Genomic DNA, 15,751 nt, shown 5'->3' with positions numbered 1-15,751 from the left:
CCCCAAGGTGGGTAGAACCCGTCACTTCTTGCCTGGGAGGGGACCAGGCAGACCAGGAAAGTTACAAGGAGGCGTCCCCTGTGGCATGCCCGCCAGGGTTCTTCGAAGGGCCAGGAGCCTCAGGGGAAGTGGGTGCCCCCAGCGGCCCGCAGCCTCCCCCAGAGCGGAAGAGGAAACTGCGGCTTTGACCCAGCTTCCTTCCTTTCTTCCTAAGGTGTCTGCGGGAGCTTCGGGGCCTGGCCCAAGGCTCTGAGGTGCCCTGGCTCCCGGCAAGGGGTTCCCTGAGAGATGGGAGACTGGGGACCTGCTTAAAGGTGGGACTAGAGCCCCAGAGAGAAATCCTAGACCACCTAAAAACAATTCGGCCTCAGTCACTTGCCCCTGTCCCCAACACATGGTAGAAGATGGGTCAGGGAAGGCTGGGGTGGGTGCGGGATGAGGGCCTCAAATTTAGCGAATCCTAGAAAGACCTAATTGCCCGCTCCTGACGTGCTGTATGAAGGAAGACCAACCGGGTGACTTGGGCAAGGGGCAGTAACTTGCCCAAGGTTACATAGCTGGCCTTGAAACCAGATGGTCTCCTTCCCCAAGCTCTCCTCTTCTGCAGGAGTGTGTGGAGAGAGGGGGTGGGGCAGGAGTGAAGGGAGGAGGGGTCTCTTGGAGGGTGCCCCCCCACCTGTCCCAGAGGAGGCAGCTCAGGTCCACATTAGGTGGAGCCCTTTGGGCAAGGGACCACAGCCGTGACTCAGATGGGCCCTCGGTGGCTCCCACCGGCCACTAGAACGCTGTGGCTTCATGTGCACATGCTGAGACTAGGGAGTTTTACTCCTGGAGCTTTCCAACTCTGAAAAGACCTCCAGGACCACCTCTCCATGTAGAAATGGGGAAACTGAGGCCTAAAGGAGGAAGGCAGAGGATTCACAGCTGGTTGTGGCTGAGCTCAGGCCCCTGCCTTCTCCTAGCCAGGGTCCAGGTTGTCAGGGCACTGCTATCAAGGCCTGCCTCCAGCACCCCACCCCGGGCCCAGCTGCCCTGGCCCCCAGAGCCTGCGCACCCACAGGGCAGAGAACACCCCAGTGCTATCACAACACCCAGTGGAGAGATGGGCAGGAGGCGTGAGGCTGCTGGTATGCTCATCCTCAGAGGGCAGAGAAGGTGAGGGTGTGGAGATGCCTGGGACCATGTGCAGATTTGGATGCGTGTTGGGGGGTGGGTGGGAGCAAGGAAGGAGGTGAAAGCCCTAGGAGAGGGCAGAGCATGCCACATGGGAATTAATGCCATTCATACACCCTGCGGAAATGACTTTTCAAATGCATATAATCTCAAGCATGCAAATGAGAGGCTTGCTTCACCCTGTTTAATATGAATGATCGGTCCTTGAATAGCTATTATTACACGCCACATTGCAGCAATTATGTTCACTGGGTGTCGCTCTGTACCCCCCCATAAAAAGACAGAAAAGAAAGGGACACCTCTGTTTGCAGCCTCCTTCCTTTCTTCTCCCTTTTTCCAAACTCGCTGTCTGATCTACAACTTTATGGTGTGTGTGTGAGTGTTGGAAGGGGGGCACTCTCCCTTACCCCAGGGAAGTAACTGCTGGGTTCTCTTTCCTTTCTCCTGTGCACACACACATACCCCTGAGGCTCTGGTCTTTGTCCCCCTGGGGCCCAGGAGTTCTCAGATCTCAGAGAAGCTAGACTTGGGATCAAGGCAGGCAGCTGCTCTCTACCCCCAGCAAGGCCAGGGTTGGGGAAGAGGGAGCAGAGTGGGCCCCTGCTGTTGCCCCATCCCCCTTATGTGTAGCTGGGGCCCTGCCCTGAGTGGGGGAAGGTGCTCTGTAGGCTGCTGGCAGGGATCAGGGTGGGTGGCTCAGAGGAGGGGGTTGGGGCCCTGTGCTCTGACGGGTGGAGGATGGCGCCCACCCCATCCATCATTTGGCAGCCACTGGCTCTCGGGCTGACACGGCCATTAAGGCCTGGGCCCAAGTGCTCAATCTCTTCCGAACCATCGCCCCCAACCTCACCCTCGCCCTGGCCCACCTCCTCTCAGAACTCAGGAGTGGGAGCGGCAGCTGGGGGACAAGCCCTTGGAAACACACAGAAACGCACAAACACGGGACACATTAGCAGCATAGGGTTGCCCAGGGGGCCACACAGATCAAGCCATTAGGACAAAGACACCTGGGGTCACAGATGGAGAGGGGCACAGGAGCACACGTGACCGGTGGGCTGCCCATGGACCCTTAACACCTCTCTGTCCCCTTCACAAGCCTCCAGGCCCTCACATTCCTCCCAACTCTGCTTCCAGCAGGGACAAAAACAGCAAGTGGCACAGCCAAGGGTGGGAAAAGAGTTCTTCCAGAGTGAAGGGAGAGAATTTCTGGGCAGGAGGGAGATGCTCTTGGGAGCGGCCACCTTGGGGAAGGAGCTAGGGAAACAATCCAGCCTCTCCCAGCAGCTCTCTGGTCCGCTCCTCAGCTGCCTACCAGGAGACCCTGCGGTCCTGGGTCTGCCTAGGCCAAAAGGGGACCAAGAAGGGAAGAACAAACGAACCCTGGCTGGCTTCCATAGGTCCCTCGATCTCTGTGCGATCTGGACCAAGTCTTGGGCCTCTCGGAGCCTCAGTCTTCACCCTTACAAATAGGGCAGGTGGAGAAGGGGTGAATTGGAGCTCACGTGATGCAAGGTGGTTTTACATGTGCTGTTTTATTTACTCCTCACAGGACTCCAAGAGGCTGAGATTAATTGCTTCCACAGACAAGGAAACTAAAGTTTAGGGAAGGTGTTTTTTTTTTTTTAAAGATTTTATTTATTTATTCATGAGAGACAGAGAGAGAGAGAGGCAGAGGGAGAAGCAGGCTCCCAAGGAGCAGGGAGCCTGATGTGGGACTCGATCCCAGGACTCTGGGATCGTGACCTGAGCCGAAGGCAGACGCTTAACCATCTGAGCCACGCAGACGCCCGTTTTTTTTTTTTTTAAAGTTAATTTATTTAAGTAATCTCTGTACCCAACATGAGGCTCATACTCACTACCCTGAGATCAAAAGTCACATGCTCTTCTGACTGAACCAGCCAGGCGCCCTGAGGTTTAGGGAGTTTAAGACGCGTGTCAAAGATCAGTGGTGGGTACCAACCAGGTCCCTTTTGACTGCAGTCCATGTTCCTTTCAAGGGCGTCTGGCTTTGGGGATAGCTGGGGCCTGCGGACACTCCAGACTTGGCGAGCAGCCCTGTATACACACACCCCACCCCCGCACCCCCACACCCCCGCGTAGCAGATGTTGGAACCTCCTTGAGTGGTAGAAGGAAGCTCAGGCCTTCTCCTGGCTACCTTTGACCGTCCAAACATACCCTCTCTTTCTGGGAATGCTTCCACCACTGGAGAAGCACCTGGGGGAGGGAGGGAGGGCACAGGATTCAGGCCTTGACTCTTTGCCTTGAACTCTCTGGACCCTCAGTTTTTCCATCTGTAAAATCAGGATGATAATGACTACCTCGCACCATCCTTGTGAGAAGGCATCATGGTACTTGTAGAAACAGTAAATGTTATGGAGTGTCTGCTTTTGGCCAGGTGCTGGGCTGAGGGCTTTAGAATGGCAGGGTGGGGAAGTGGGACCATTGGCTGCCTTCACCGGCAGCTCCAGGCCCAGCCAAGGGGCTCCCAGTAGGTGCTGGGCAAAGGGCAACCACATTTGTGGAATGAATGTGGATTAGAACCTTTCTGGGTCCCAGGGAAGGAGACCCTATAAGGAGGCCCAACCCTGGGGGAAGTCTCTATCTATGGGGACACACACAGAGGTCATTACTGGTGGGGGTGAGGCTCAGCAATATGGTTGGTCCCAGTGAATAGCTCCTCCGTGCTTCCATATCCTAGCAGGTTGATAGCCTAGCGGGACTCTAGCTTCCCCAGCGCCCTAGACTGGAGGGAGAGGCCAACACGGTTTCCCGCCCCACCCTACCCAGGGGCAGGGGTGAAGACATCACCTCCTCCCCTTCCCTGCCAAGGTCCCCTGGAAGTCCAGGAAATGTGGGGGAGGACCTGCCCCTTCCCCCCAGCCTAGGGAGAGGATGACATTGGGAGGGGGCCCGCAACCCAAGAGGGGTCCCAGGAGCCGCCTCCAGGAAGTTGAGGAGGAAGAGATACCCTAAGACGGGATTGGGGGGGCATGGGAGTATTAAGCGGTGGTGATGTGTTGTTTGGGGGTTGAGGGGCTTTTTGTTGGGGGGGGGGCTTCGGTGGCTGCCCCAGGGAGACTGCGTCCAGACTTGAGCCTTAGCCCCTCCCCCATGTCTCTCCCCGACTCCAGGTCCTGCTAGAGCGACATGATGGTGGAATCCGCCTCGGAGACAATCAGGTCGGCTCCCTCTGGTCAGAACGGCGTGGGCAGCATCTCTGGGCAGGCGGATGGCAGCGGCGGCGGGGCCGGGGCGGCGGGCTCTGGTGGCACGGGCAGGGACTCGGCAGCCGGAGCAGACAGCAACGGCGAGATGAGCCCGGCGGAGCTGCTGCACTTCCAGCAGCAACAGGTAGGATCAGGCACCCCTCCCCAGCATCTGGGAGGAGGAGAGGGGCGCGCTGGGCCTCGTCCCACACTCTCTTCCTGGCAGCGCCGGTCGCAGGCTTCCTGCCAAGCAGCTTCACTTTTAACCCTCTTGAAAAGGTCCAGCCTCCAGGGACCCCCCTCTGTGCCCTCCCATTCCAGTGGCCACCTAAGGGGGGCGGGGAGCCGTGCTCCCAGGAGAGAGAAGTGGGACCCAGGAGGCCCACAAGTCAGGGAGCTTGGAACAGTCTGAGAAATGCCCACAAAAAGAGACGCCCCGGGCAGTAGGCTTGAGAGTGTATCTCTGGGGTGGGTGGTGGCCTCGGCTCTCCTCCTGCACACTGGCTAGGTTAACAGGGTTGCGACAGGGAGACCACTCTCTAGGGTGCATGTTCCTTGGAGGAATGGGCTGTGTACGCAGCGGTATCTTTACTTTATTTGTATTGTAAAATATTCCCCACCGCCATCTCTGCCTGGGCCCCTAAATCCAAGCCGTGAAGAAATGAAACTTCCAGGCACTAGAGTCCAAAGCAGCTAGGAAAAGGCCAAGAGCAGGAGGTGATGACAAGCCTCCATTTTTAGGGGTCAGACTGGGAATCCCTATCTGCCTCCTCCTTCTCTTTTCTCCCCTCCATCATTCCACCCTAAGCTGCAGAGTTCAGGAGTTCAAGACCAGCCGCTGAAGTTTGAGAGGCCCTGGGGTGGGGAGCCTGGTTGGGTGATGACAGAGCAGGGGCCCCAGGTTCTGGCCCCACGGCCCCACCCCTGGAAAAAGGGAGAATCATGCTTGACAAGTTCAGGAGAACCGGCCCAGCCAGCCCTGGCCTTGGGATTCTCCTCCTTTTATTTGACTGCTCCCCAAGCTTGCTGGTGGCACTACCCCTTGGGGGCTCCACTGAGAATGCATAATAGTTAGGTCCTGCGCGCATCCCACGCACACCCCCACCCCTGCCTCAAGTGTGCACAGATGTGTATACCCATCTTGCCCTCATGTTCTCTCCCAGGCTCACCCTGGGGCTCCTCCCCTGATCCATAGCCCCTCACAGGGCCCTTTCCCACCACACTCTGCAGAGCGGGAGGTCAGACTTGGAGCAGCACCGTCCGAAGCCCAGCGCCCTGCCCGGAGTTGGTCAGCCACCACTAACACAGAAACTGAACCAATGCGGGTTAAGTCTCAGCCAGCCCCTTAACCAGCAGGACAACCTTGGCCAAGTCCTGGGGCCTCCCTTGAGCCTTGGCCTCCTCAATGCCTAAAGTATCGGGTTTTTAGGATCAGGTGCAATTTGAGCGTGAAGTCTCTTCACACACCGAATGGCCCATGTGGATGCTGACAGAATTGAGGACTTTAGAAATCACTTCCTCTTACGGACTGTGGAGACCTGTCACCTTTCCCTGGGGAGATAGCTCTTGGGAGTTTGCTGGCATCTCCCAAGCCTTCCCAATAAGCAGGATCTCTGGGAAAGAGACCCACAGAGTTTGTGACATCTCCTGGGGACAGAAGCTCAAAGGTCCAAATTCTACCCTTTATGAAAATAATAACAAGACACACCCCACCAGAAGTCTCCAAGGCCACCCGTTTTTTATAACCACCTCTTCCCTTCCCCTACCTCTGTGCACACAGGGCTAGGAAAGATTTTGAATGTGGTGGGGGATGGGATGGGGTGGGGAGAACTACTGACACTGGAAAGTGTCTTTTAAACAATTACTTCAACTGCAGAGTGAACATAGGTATCTGTATAACTGGGAGATGTGTGGGGTGGAGAGAGACAGGACTTTCTGTACTGATCGGGTTTCTTTGCTCTGCATTGCACACAAGCCATGTTTTGCCATCTATATTCCACATTCTAGTTATTCCTGTTTGTTTTGGGGAATATCCCAAAGGCCTGGAAAATCCTATATCTGTTTCACAAATAAACTGGGGTGGAGACTTGGAGGCAGGCGGAGGGCTGTTTTATCCATTTGGGCTCACTCTAGGCCTGGTGCCTGGAGCCAAGGAAAATATTTGAGATTTAAAAAAGGTCCTGTTGGCTCTGAACTATGAAAGAACCCCACAAAATTAAAATGATAAGTTTTTCAATTAACAGGAAAGTGTGTGGCCCATCCTTCCAGCCCCAGTCTATGAGCCAGGCTTTGGGGGAAAACTTCAGGGGTAACATTTTCCGGTACCCTCAACGACAAATGTCCCTTACTATTTGTGGCGTAGATTAACTGTAGAAAAAAAAGGCCTGGCCCAGTGGGTTCCTCCTTCCTCCCCTCAGCCCCAGTCAGGAAGTCCTTCAAGGACAAACAAATGACCTTGCCTCGGTTTGGTGCTTTGGGTCTTTCTCATACGCCAGTCACTTAATCACCTGGCCAGCCCTGGGAAGTGGGTATTATTATTCCCATTCTGCAGATGAGGTGTCACTGACGGCTTGGTGACCTCAGGTCTCCCGGTTCCTGGACTGGAGCTCAGCACAGCCTTGTTTTGGCCGCTACCCTTGTCACACAGTTCCCTGTGGGAAATGGAGGGAGTGAGGCCTGGAACATAGTAGATGCTAAATAAACGTTCACTGGTGAATGCGGGAGAGCCACTCCATTCCCAGCCTTAAAAGCCCTTAGACAACTGAAAGCAGTGGAAATCAACACTCTCCGCAGGCCCTACGTCACCACTCTAGAGGAGGGAGGTTGGGGGCAGGTGTACAGGCTGTGCACTGCTCCCACTCCTCCTCCTCGGGCATTCTTGGGCCTCCAAGCCCCTCTCCCTCTTTCCGTCCGTCTGCTGGTCTCTGTCCCTCTACTCTGGGTAAACAAGCCCTGGAAATGCAGGCTTGGCCTTTGGGAGTAATGAGTTGACAGAGGGGAGGGAGATAAACAGGGCGAGTCAGAAGTCAGACCAGTGACAGGACTGGAGGCTGAAACAAACAGTGCCAAAGAGGGAGGCTGCATCACTTTGGAACAAGAGCAGGCACCTGTTTCCATGCAACAGCAGGCCCGGAGCTTGTTCAAACAGAGGCTAGGGGTGGGGGGGGGGGGGGAGACATGGTTTGGTGGCCAGGCCCTGTCTGACTAGAGAGAGGGTCCCCAGGTGGCTGCCCCCTCTCTGAGCAGCCAAGACCCGCTGCTTCTGGCTCCCTCCTCTCAAGCCCCTGATTGCTGAGTGGCAGAGCCCCACTGCCTCCGCGCTGTCCTTCGGGCTTTCACCGGGTCTCCAGTCTCACCCCCTTACGGGAAAAGAAGGCTCACGGTGCAGTAGGCCTTGGAGTGTGCATTCATTCAGCAAACATGCATTGAACCTTATTTACACCGGGCTCCCCGCACGCCAGCTGGGGTCGATGATCCCCAGCTACTATGAAAGAATACCCTGGACCAGCAGACATGCTGGCTACCCACCCATCCCCTTCCTTCACCGAGCAAAGTCTCCTTCCTCATTGCTCCTTCCTCCCCTGTTTTCCCTCTGATGGGTTTTTTCTTTGAAGGTTGGCCTTGCATTTTATCCTAATCTGATTTCACCTGGATGAAATGTCCCCCCGAGGCGGGGGTCCCTAGGGACTGCGCAGAAACCCTTTGGGCTCTGATGGGGAGCAGTGAGGGCCAGGACGAGTGTGGGAGGTGGCGGGCCTAGAGCAGCCTGGGGAACAGGGCCTGGCCGCTCTGGCCCAGGAGAGCCAGTCTTGGGGCCAGAGGGCTGGGCCAGGCGGGGTGGGGGCTACCAGGGCTGCTGGCGGCCACACTGAAAGGCGTCCTGGGCCTCCAGAGCCTGCACTTCCATTGTCCTCAGGTTTCGGGGGGTGACAGGTCAGGGAGGGTCACAGGAGGGTTGCCTAGCGTCTGGGCACTCCCACTGCAGTTGCTGTGACAACCAGGGCCAAATCCCACCCTGTTCACATCCTGTGAGGACATTCAAAGGGGTTGGGGGGCTCTGCACATTAATGGGCTTTTAACTCACCCCCTCTAAGAGATGGGGGGGATGTCAGGGCATGGAGGAAAGGAAGAATGGAAGACATTTTTGTTTTCCTCCTGCGTCTGGCCCTCCTCTGCCCAAGCTACTTAGGGGAACGGGGTGGGGAGGCTTCTGGGGTGAATTAGCACACACACCCCCACCTCACACACACTGTCAACAGTGGTCTTTGGTCCTCAGGTCAGGGGCTCGTTTCTCCTTGGGACTCATGCCCCCAGACTCCACTCTTCCTCTCTGGTCTCACATCTTCTGGACTCTTCCCTTTTCTTTCAGTAGGGTGAGGCCCTCCCCAGGAGGTGCTGGGGACCTGGAGGGGAAGGGGGCCTGAAACCCAGCTGTGCACCCAGGCTCTGAGTCTCCCACCCACGTGGGCCTGCCTGTATCAGTGCATTGCTGGTTTTCATTTTAATGGTTCTAATTTGAGAATGCGCCGATGTCATTTTTACGAGGTTGGTGTAAAAAAAATTTACAGCCTTTCCAAAAAGCTTTTTTTTTTTGCAAGGGAAAAAGGTGTAGAATCACTTCGGGGATTTTATGGTCTCCTCTCCCCCATCCTCCTTGCCCCCCTTTGCTGTGTCATTTCATTTTTTATGTCTCTGTTGGAGGACAGAGCCTAGCTAGTCAAGAACCTGGATCTCCCCAGGTCAGTACCTTTAGTGGTTGGGGCCACTGACCTCTGACCCTTCTCCCTGGGCCCCTTCCCTCCACTCTCAGGCTTCAGAGGAGTTGCATTTCAAGCAGTGGACAGAGAAGTGTTTCCTGTTTAATTCAACAAGTCCTTATTAGGCACCTGCTGTTTACTAGCTGTGGATTAGGTATCTACCCTCGGAGATTAATTATATCACTGCCTGCTTAAAATCCTCCAGCAATTCTTTCTTAAGCAAAGAATGAAATCTAGAATGAAAACCCTTGTCCCTGTGTAATCTGGCTCCTGCTCGCCTCTGGGACTTCCTCCCAGGCTACTCAGCTTGGCCACTCTGGCCTTAGTGGTTCATAATGCTCCAAGCTTAGTCCCACCTCAGGGCCCTTGCACCAGCTCTTTTTGTCCACCGTGAATACTGTCCCCTGAAAGAGTTCCCTCCTCACCCTAAATGTCTCCTCAGAGAGGCCTTCCCTGGCCCCAAAACTTAAGTAGGCAGCCAGCCATCCTCTGGGTAATGCTCAGTGTAACGCTAACCACCATCTCTTCTTAGCCTGCTTGTCTTTGTTTTCATGTCTGGTTCATCCCGTTAGAACGTGATCCCTGGTAAAGCAAACACCCGGCGTCCCCAGAGGCTAGGATGGTGCAAGTGCCCTGTGGGGCTTCACAAATCCTCGCTGCATTATTGATAAATGAATAGAGAGTCACACTAGGGCTGTGGGGGGCAGGGACAGGTGATGGGCTTTCCTGGGGCTCTTTTCAGGTTTGGGATAGGCTAACCACCACCTCCCCAATTGCCCTCCTGTGCCCCTTCCCCTAAATCTAGCCAGCCCCAGTTGAAATTAATTATCAAGACAATTTCTATCTCAGTTTTGCCAAAATTAGCTAGATGCAGACAAAAGAAGTTTGGATTTCATTTTGGCTGCCCTTCCGCACAGTCCAAATTAAACCAGAATTTGCCAGAAGGTCCTCCATCTTGCCCGGCCGCCCATGGCTCCTCTTCCCTGCACAGAGCCTCTGTCAGGCCCAGGGGATTCAGGTTCTGCCTCTGCTACTGTGTGACTTTGGGCGTGTCACTGTCCCTCTCTGTATCGTTTCCAAATCTATGAAGTGAACTACAGCTACGTTTCACAAACCATTTAGCTTAAGATCCACCCAAAGAGATAGATTTTACTTGGAGCCCTAACACACGGTTTCATGAAACAGTGCTTATGCTTACCTAATAACTCTGATGCTTTCTTGAGTGAGTGTGTGTGTGTGTGTGTGTGTGTGTGTTCCAATTTTTTTGACCCACTAAATTGCTATTATGACCCACCATTAGATCATGACCAGCAATTTAGAAAACACAAGACTAGATGCCCTCCAACATTTCCAACTCACCAGGTCTTTGGGATTCTGCCGCTCCTACTCAAAGTTCAGCCCTTTCAAGCTCAAGTCTCTGAGCACCACATCCCCCTCCCTTGCAGTCCTCAGCCTGCAGAAAGGACCGGTAAACAGCCCTGCACCTGGCCTCCATCAAGAGCATGCCAGCCCCTCCCCCCTGAATTCTCAGAGACAGAAATGAGGGTGTGGTCTCATCCTGCCGACGACGAGAGACCCTCCTGCTCCAAGACTTGTTTTTCCTTTCATAGCAGCCCCTGTTGCCCTCCAAGCTCTGGCTTCATTCCCCTCCATCCCGCCCTCCCTGGTTGCCATCCGTTATAAGCCATTTGTTCCTAATTGTGGAGATCCTGCTAATGACTTCTGAATGGCTGAGGGGGGGAGGAGAGTTCGCCTTCATTAGCAAGACAGTTCTTGGGCTGGAGGGGGAGGGGGGCTCTAGGCTGGGGGGAGGGTTTGATGAGCGTGTCCTGCCAGGTGGCACTGGACAAAACCAGGAGCTGCCAGGGAAGGTGGCAGATTAATAGTAAAGACAAAAGTTGGTGTCCATTCCAGACCTACTGGGTGCCAGGCACTGTGCTAAGTACTCCACGAGCCTCCTGTACTCCTCACAACAGCCCTGGGAACCAAGGGCAGGGTTATCCCTACTTTGCAGAGGAAGAAACTGAGGCTCAGAGAGGTACCTTACCCAAGGTCACACAGTATATGGTGGAGCCAGGACTTGGATCCAGATCTCTGACCAGGGTCCATGAACTGAATGGCCTAGTACTGCCTCCTTTGAAGGAAAATTGGACTTTATCCCCCACACCACAGAGCTGGAGATGAGGTTTTGAGTCCAAGGGGTAGAGAGAGGGAATTTAAGAGGCCTGATGACTCCCAGTTTGCCATTCTGCCCCGAGCCCCCACCCCCACCCCCGTTCCCTCCCTCCTCCTAGGGTTTCCTTGATGGCTTCTCCTTGGTGTGGGATACTAAATGCCTTTTCCCACCCCAGGCTGTATTTGGGTGTCTCTGGCCCTCAGGGAAAGGACATTGAGCTCAGCTTTCCAAAGATTCCTGTCTTGGTCTTGTCTGCCTGCCTGCACCAGCCTTACCTGCCCTTCACCCCTAGACAGCTGAAAGCACCCAGGCTCAGGGGAGAACAGAGTCACAGGCCTCGAGGGACCATGCACAAGCTCCTGAAGGCCCGGCAGGGGGTTGGGGGGCTGGGCAGTCAGAGGTGTCCACTCCATTTCCTGCCCATAGGACCTTGGGTCTCAGTTTCCCTGTCTGGAAGATGGAGACCATGACACGGGCCCTGCCTCCCTCAAGGTGGTGAAGTTTCAACAAGATGTAGCCCTATACAAACACCAGCTCTTGAACTCTGTCCACCTGGCCTGCCTCCCCTATTCAGCCTAGACCAAAGTGCATTGCACAAATGAGTCTGCTGTCTGCTGCTGGCCGGGGAGGGGGCTCACAGATGCATTTGACAACATCTGTGTTTTCAAGGGGGCTGTGACCTGGTCGGCATAATCAGAGAAAGTGGGGCTGGCTCGGTCGGGGTGGGGGCCACCATCACCCATGTCTCTCAGCAGTGGGCAGGCTGGTGATGTAATCAGGCCCCAGGGCCAGCAGCTGGTGTAGATGAGGCCTGGTGTGTCAGAGTGGTGGATGGGACTCAGGTGGGGCTCCAGGAAGTCTCTGACCTACCTGATCCCTTGGGTGACCCACCCTGGAGAGGGCATCCTGGGCCAGAGGGACCCCCTCGCTCCCAGAGTGCTGTCCCCAGCCGTGGGTCTGGATGTGTGGACATTGGTGTGGAGTGGGGGATGGAGCAGCACTGGAGTATGCTGGGACAGGGTCATGTCCAGGCCATCCAGGGAGGGGAGCTTGGACTCCAGGTCCAGGGTCTGCCCATCACCCTTACTCCTGGGCACCCACAGCATGATTTTTTGGTGGTACCGAAACCACTCTAAATTGGGTCAGGGCTGAGCTCTAAGCAAATGACACAAAATGACCTTGGTTTGTCCACTGTCACCTCCCTGTCTTCTCTAAGCACAGGGCCTGTGCATGGTGGGCGGCTGTACATGTGAGTAAGTGAACAAATGAAGGAATGAAGGAATGAAGTGCCTGCAGGCCCCTGTGGGCTCCTCCAGCTTCTCCTGCTGCCAGCCTGGGAATGGTTTCAAGGTCCCTGGACTTGCTGGGGCATTTCACTCCTCTGTGCAGTGGGGGTCACTGTGCCAGGAACACACTTCAGCCTCCTGGCCCACTGGTCCACCTGAGGACCTTGCCCCTCAGGACTCAGGCCAGGGGCAGCGAGCGCCGCCACCTTCTCTGGGCTCTGCCGCCTGGTGCTCGCCTGCGCTCCAGCTCTGAGGGGCCTCTGATGGGTCCCGCAGCTCCGCAGCCATGAGTCCTGGGGCAGGCCAGGTTCTGTGTGTGTGTGTCTGTGTGTCTCAGCACCCAGAACAGCCCCTGGCACACAGCAGGCACTCAGTAATGTGAAGGAAGAAGTGAGTGGGGGCTGTCCCAGGAGGGTCCGGCCTCGGCTGGGCTCCTTGTCACTTGGCCTGCTGGGGAGGTAAGGCCCAGAGTGGGAGGAGGCCAGGCGGGTGAGTAAAGGATCCATCACAGATTAAGACTATAAAGCCTGTCATTTTTTCCTGTAAATCTTGTAACTTCGTGCTCCAGGGGGCCACAAAGTAAGAGAGTCTGCGGGGAGTGAATCCAGCTCCCCGGGCCCCTCCCCCCAACTTCCCCTGGAAACCCCTCCCCTGGGTCACCTGGGCTGGCCAGCTTCTCCAAGCCTTTCGCTTCCCCCCAGCTCGCCCCCTGACCTCTGGCCCCCTACCTCTTTACCCCACATCTCCACCTTTGGAGGACAAGGAGCATGTGTCTGACTCATTAGACCCGGAGGGGCTCACTCAAGCACCTAGAGGCAGGGGCTCCTTCCTGATGACCATGTGGCCACCTCCCTTCCTTCCCTCACCGCCTCTCCCCCTTGCCACCGCTTCTCGGAGCCTTTTGACTCAGAGAGGTCAGATTTCTACTTTCGGAAGTGAATCTTGGAGAAGATTCCCCAGGCCACTTGTCCAGGGGAAGAAAGAGGGGCTGGGGAAGGCCTAGGATCTGGGGGGCTGGTGAGGGGCATGCTCGTGAGCTCCAGGTCTTCTGGGGGCCACATGCCCGCAGATACACCAGGGAGTATTTGGAGACCATGCTAAGGGAAGCTAGGTTCAAGGCTGGGGGCGGCTTGGCTATTTGATGGCAGTGAAGAACGGGCTTCGAAGGGCATGTGCATACATGCAGTGGGCACTCGTGAGCGTTTGCCAGGTGGTGAGTGTGTATGAGTGCATCCGTGTTGCACCGCACAAGATTTTGCCTTGTTGGTGCTTGTGGTGAGGTCAGAGAACAGAAGTCCATGTGAGGACAAACACAAGTGTGTGTGTGTGTGTGTGTGTGTGTGTGTGTGTGTGTGTGTGTGTGTGTGTGTGTGTGTGTGTGTGTGTGTGTGTGTGTGTGTGTGTGTGTGTGTGTGTGTGTGTGTGTGTGTGTGTGTGTGTGTGTGTGTGTGTGTGTGGACAGAGGTGAGGGAGCCGCAATGAGCACGCTTCATTACATAGGTACACCAGGCAGGAGGCCGTGCTGGCCACCGGCTGGCTGAGCCGATGGAGAGAACCCACATTCCCAAGAAGGGAAGGGAATGGACACTTCTTGAAGCCACCTTGGTGCCAAGCTTGGGTCCTTTCGTCCCCCTGGTGTTTCAGAGATGGGTAGTGTTCCGGGTTTGCAGAAGAAAGTGAAGCACAGGGAGAGCATAACATGCCCGAGGTCATACTGCTGGTCAGCAGCACAACTGGGATTCAAACCCAGGCATATCTGATGCCAGAGCCCCCTGCCAGAGGCCTGGAGGCAACTGCCTAGGGGTGCCGAAGGAGATCTTTGCGGAACACGGGAGAAGACAGGTTTTGTGCTCCTGGAATGTGGATTCAGGACAGGTCCCCACATCCCCTGCCTCTGAACCCCACAGTGACCCAGAGTGGGGTGATGGAGGGCTTGGCCGTCCTTACAGAGAACTTCCTGGGCCTCCCTCCCTGACCTCCCATTCTCCCACCAGACCTCTCAGTGCTCACCTTCCAGGCTCATGGATGGGCTGGAGCTGCTCCCCCTGCAAACTCCACACACCTCCCACTGCTACGACCCTGCTGACTCCGAGTCCAGTCCAAGCCACTGGGGCCTCTGAGCCCAGACCACCACAGTGAGGTCGGAGTTACTCACCAGAGGTTCAGACACACCCTTGAGGACTTGACCGAACTCCCCCATACCATGAGGCCCTGCACGCAGATTCCCTAGACTCAGAAGGTCACACAATGCTCAGACCCTGACACTCCACCCTCATCCCCCTCAGCTGGGTGCAGTGACTCCAAGTGAATGTTACTCCCTTTGCTTCCAGACCAGCCCCCCGGCCGAGGCTTCCTGGGCTCAGATCCTCTCTCTGACACCTCCTGGCTGTGTGATCCTGGGCAGGTTACTTTACCTCCTGGAGACTGTTTCCTCAGCTGTAGAATGAAACTGATAACCTCCACCTCACAGCCTCACAGGAAGGAGCCAATGAGATCTTGTGTGTAAAGGCCCTGACGCATAGTAGATGCTCAGCAAGTAGTACCTAGCATTAGTACCTGGAGTCCATCTGCTGTACTTTCCCCTGGGATCCTTTGTTGCCACTGTCCCTTCCATTTGCTGCCCCCATTAAGTCCCAACAAAACCTCTCAGGTCCCAGAGTGAGGCCCCTGTAAGGCTCTGATCCCCACACCCTGGCAGCTCCTACATTTAGGCTTACTGCCAAGTCCAAGTGGACCCTGTGACCCTCTCACTCACCCCCAAGACCTTCCACCTTAGTCTGGCCTCCTCCCCCTTACTGCCCCCAGACTCTCCCTAAAACCTGGATGCTGCACTGTCCCCTGATGGACCCTGCCTCCTCCGGGCCCTTCAGGCCATTGTTGGAGCAGGTAGGCCCTCCGCTGACAGCTGACCAGGCCCCTTTCTTGCAGGCTCTCCAGGTGGCCAGGCAGTTCCTGCTGCAGCAGGCCTCTGGCCTGAGCTCCCCGGGCAACAATGACAGCAAGCAGTCGGCCTCTGCCGTGCAGGTGAGGAGGAGGGCAGGGGAGGCCGGGTGGGGAGGGTGGTCTTGGCCCCGGAGACGGGCCCGCTGGAGGATGGCTCTGGCCAGTCCCCAGTGCCACAAAGTAGGCAGCTTTCCAGAAGCAAATGCAGT

At 55.9% G+C, this 15,751-nt stretch overlaps 1 protein-coding gene across 5 annotated transcripts in view; it reads left to right on the top strand.

Moving 5' to 3' along the window:
- The window catches only part of FOXP4 (forkhead box P4), a 50,273-nt gene that overhangs the window by 14,398 nt on the left and 20,124 nt on the right, over positions 1 to 15,751 (top strand). For 3 of the 5 annotated variants that reach the window (XM_027603138.2, XM_027603141.2, XM_027603140.2), the window contains exons 1-2: positions 4,322 to 4,525; positions 15,528 to 15,623. In XM_027603138.2, coding sequence (XP_027458939.1) covers positions 4,322 to 4,525; positions 15,528 to 15,623 — 300 coding nt within the window. Of the gene's footprint in view, positions 1 to 4,305; positions 4,526 to 15,527; positions 15,624 to 15,751 lie in introns of those variants that run through there. The other 2 variants (XM_027603139.2, XM_027603137.2) reach the window with 1 other exon arrangement.

This window comes from Zalophus californianus, chromosome 7 (assembly GCF_009762305.2).
Source record: "Zalophus californianus isolate mZalCal1 chromosome 7, mZalCal1.pri.v2, whole genome shotgun sequence".
Lineage (NCBI taxonomy): Eukaryota > Metazoa > Chordata > Mammalia > Carnivora > Otariidae > Zalophus > Zalophus californianus.
This window is presented reverse-complemented; position numbering and strand designations above follow the sequence as displayed.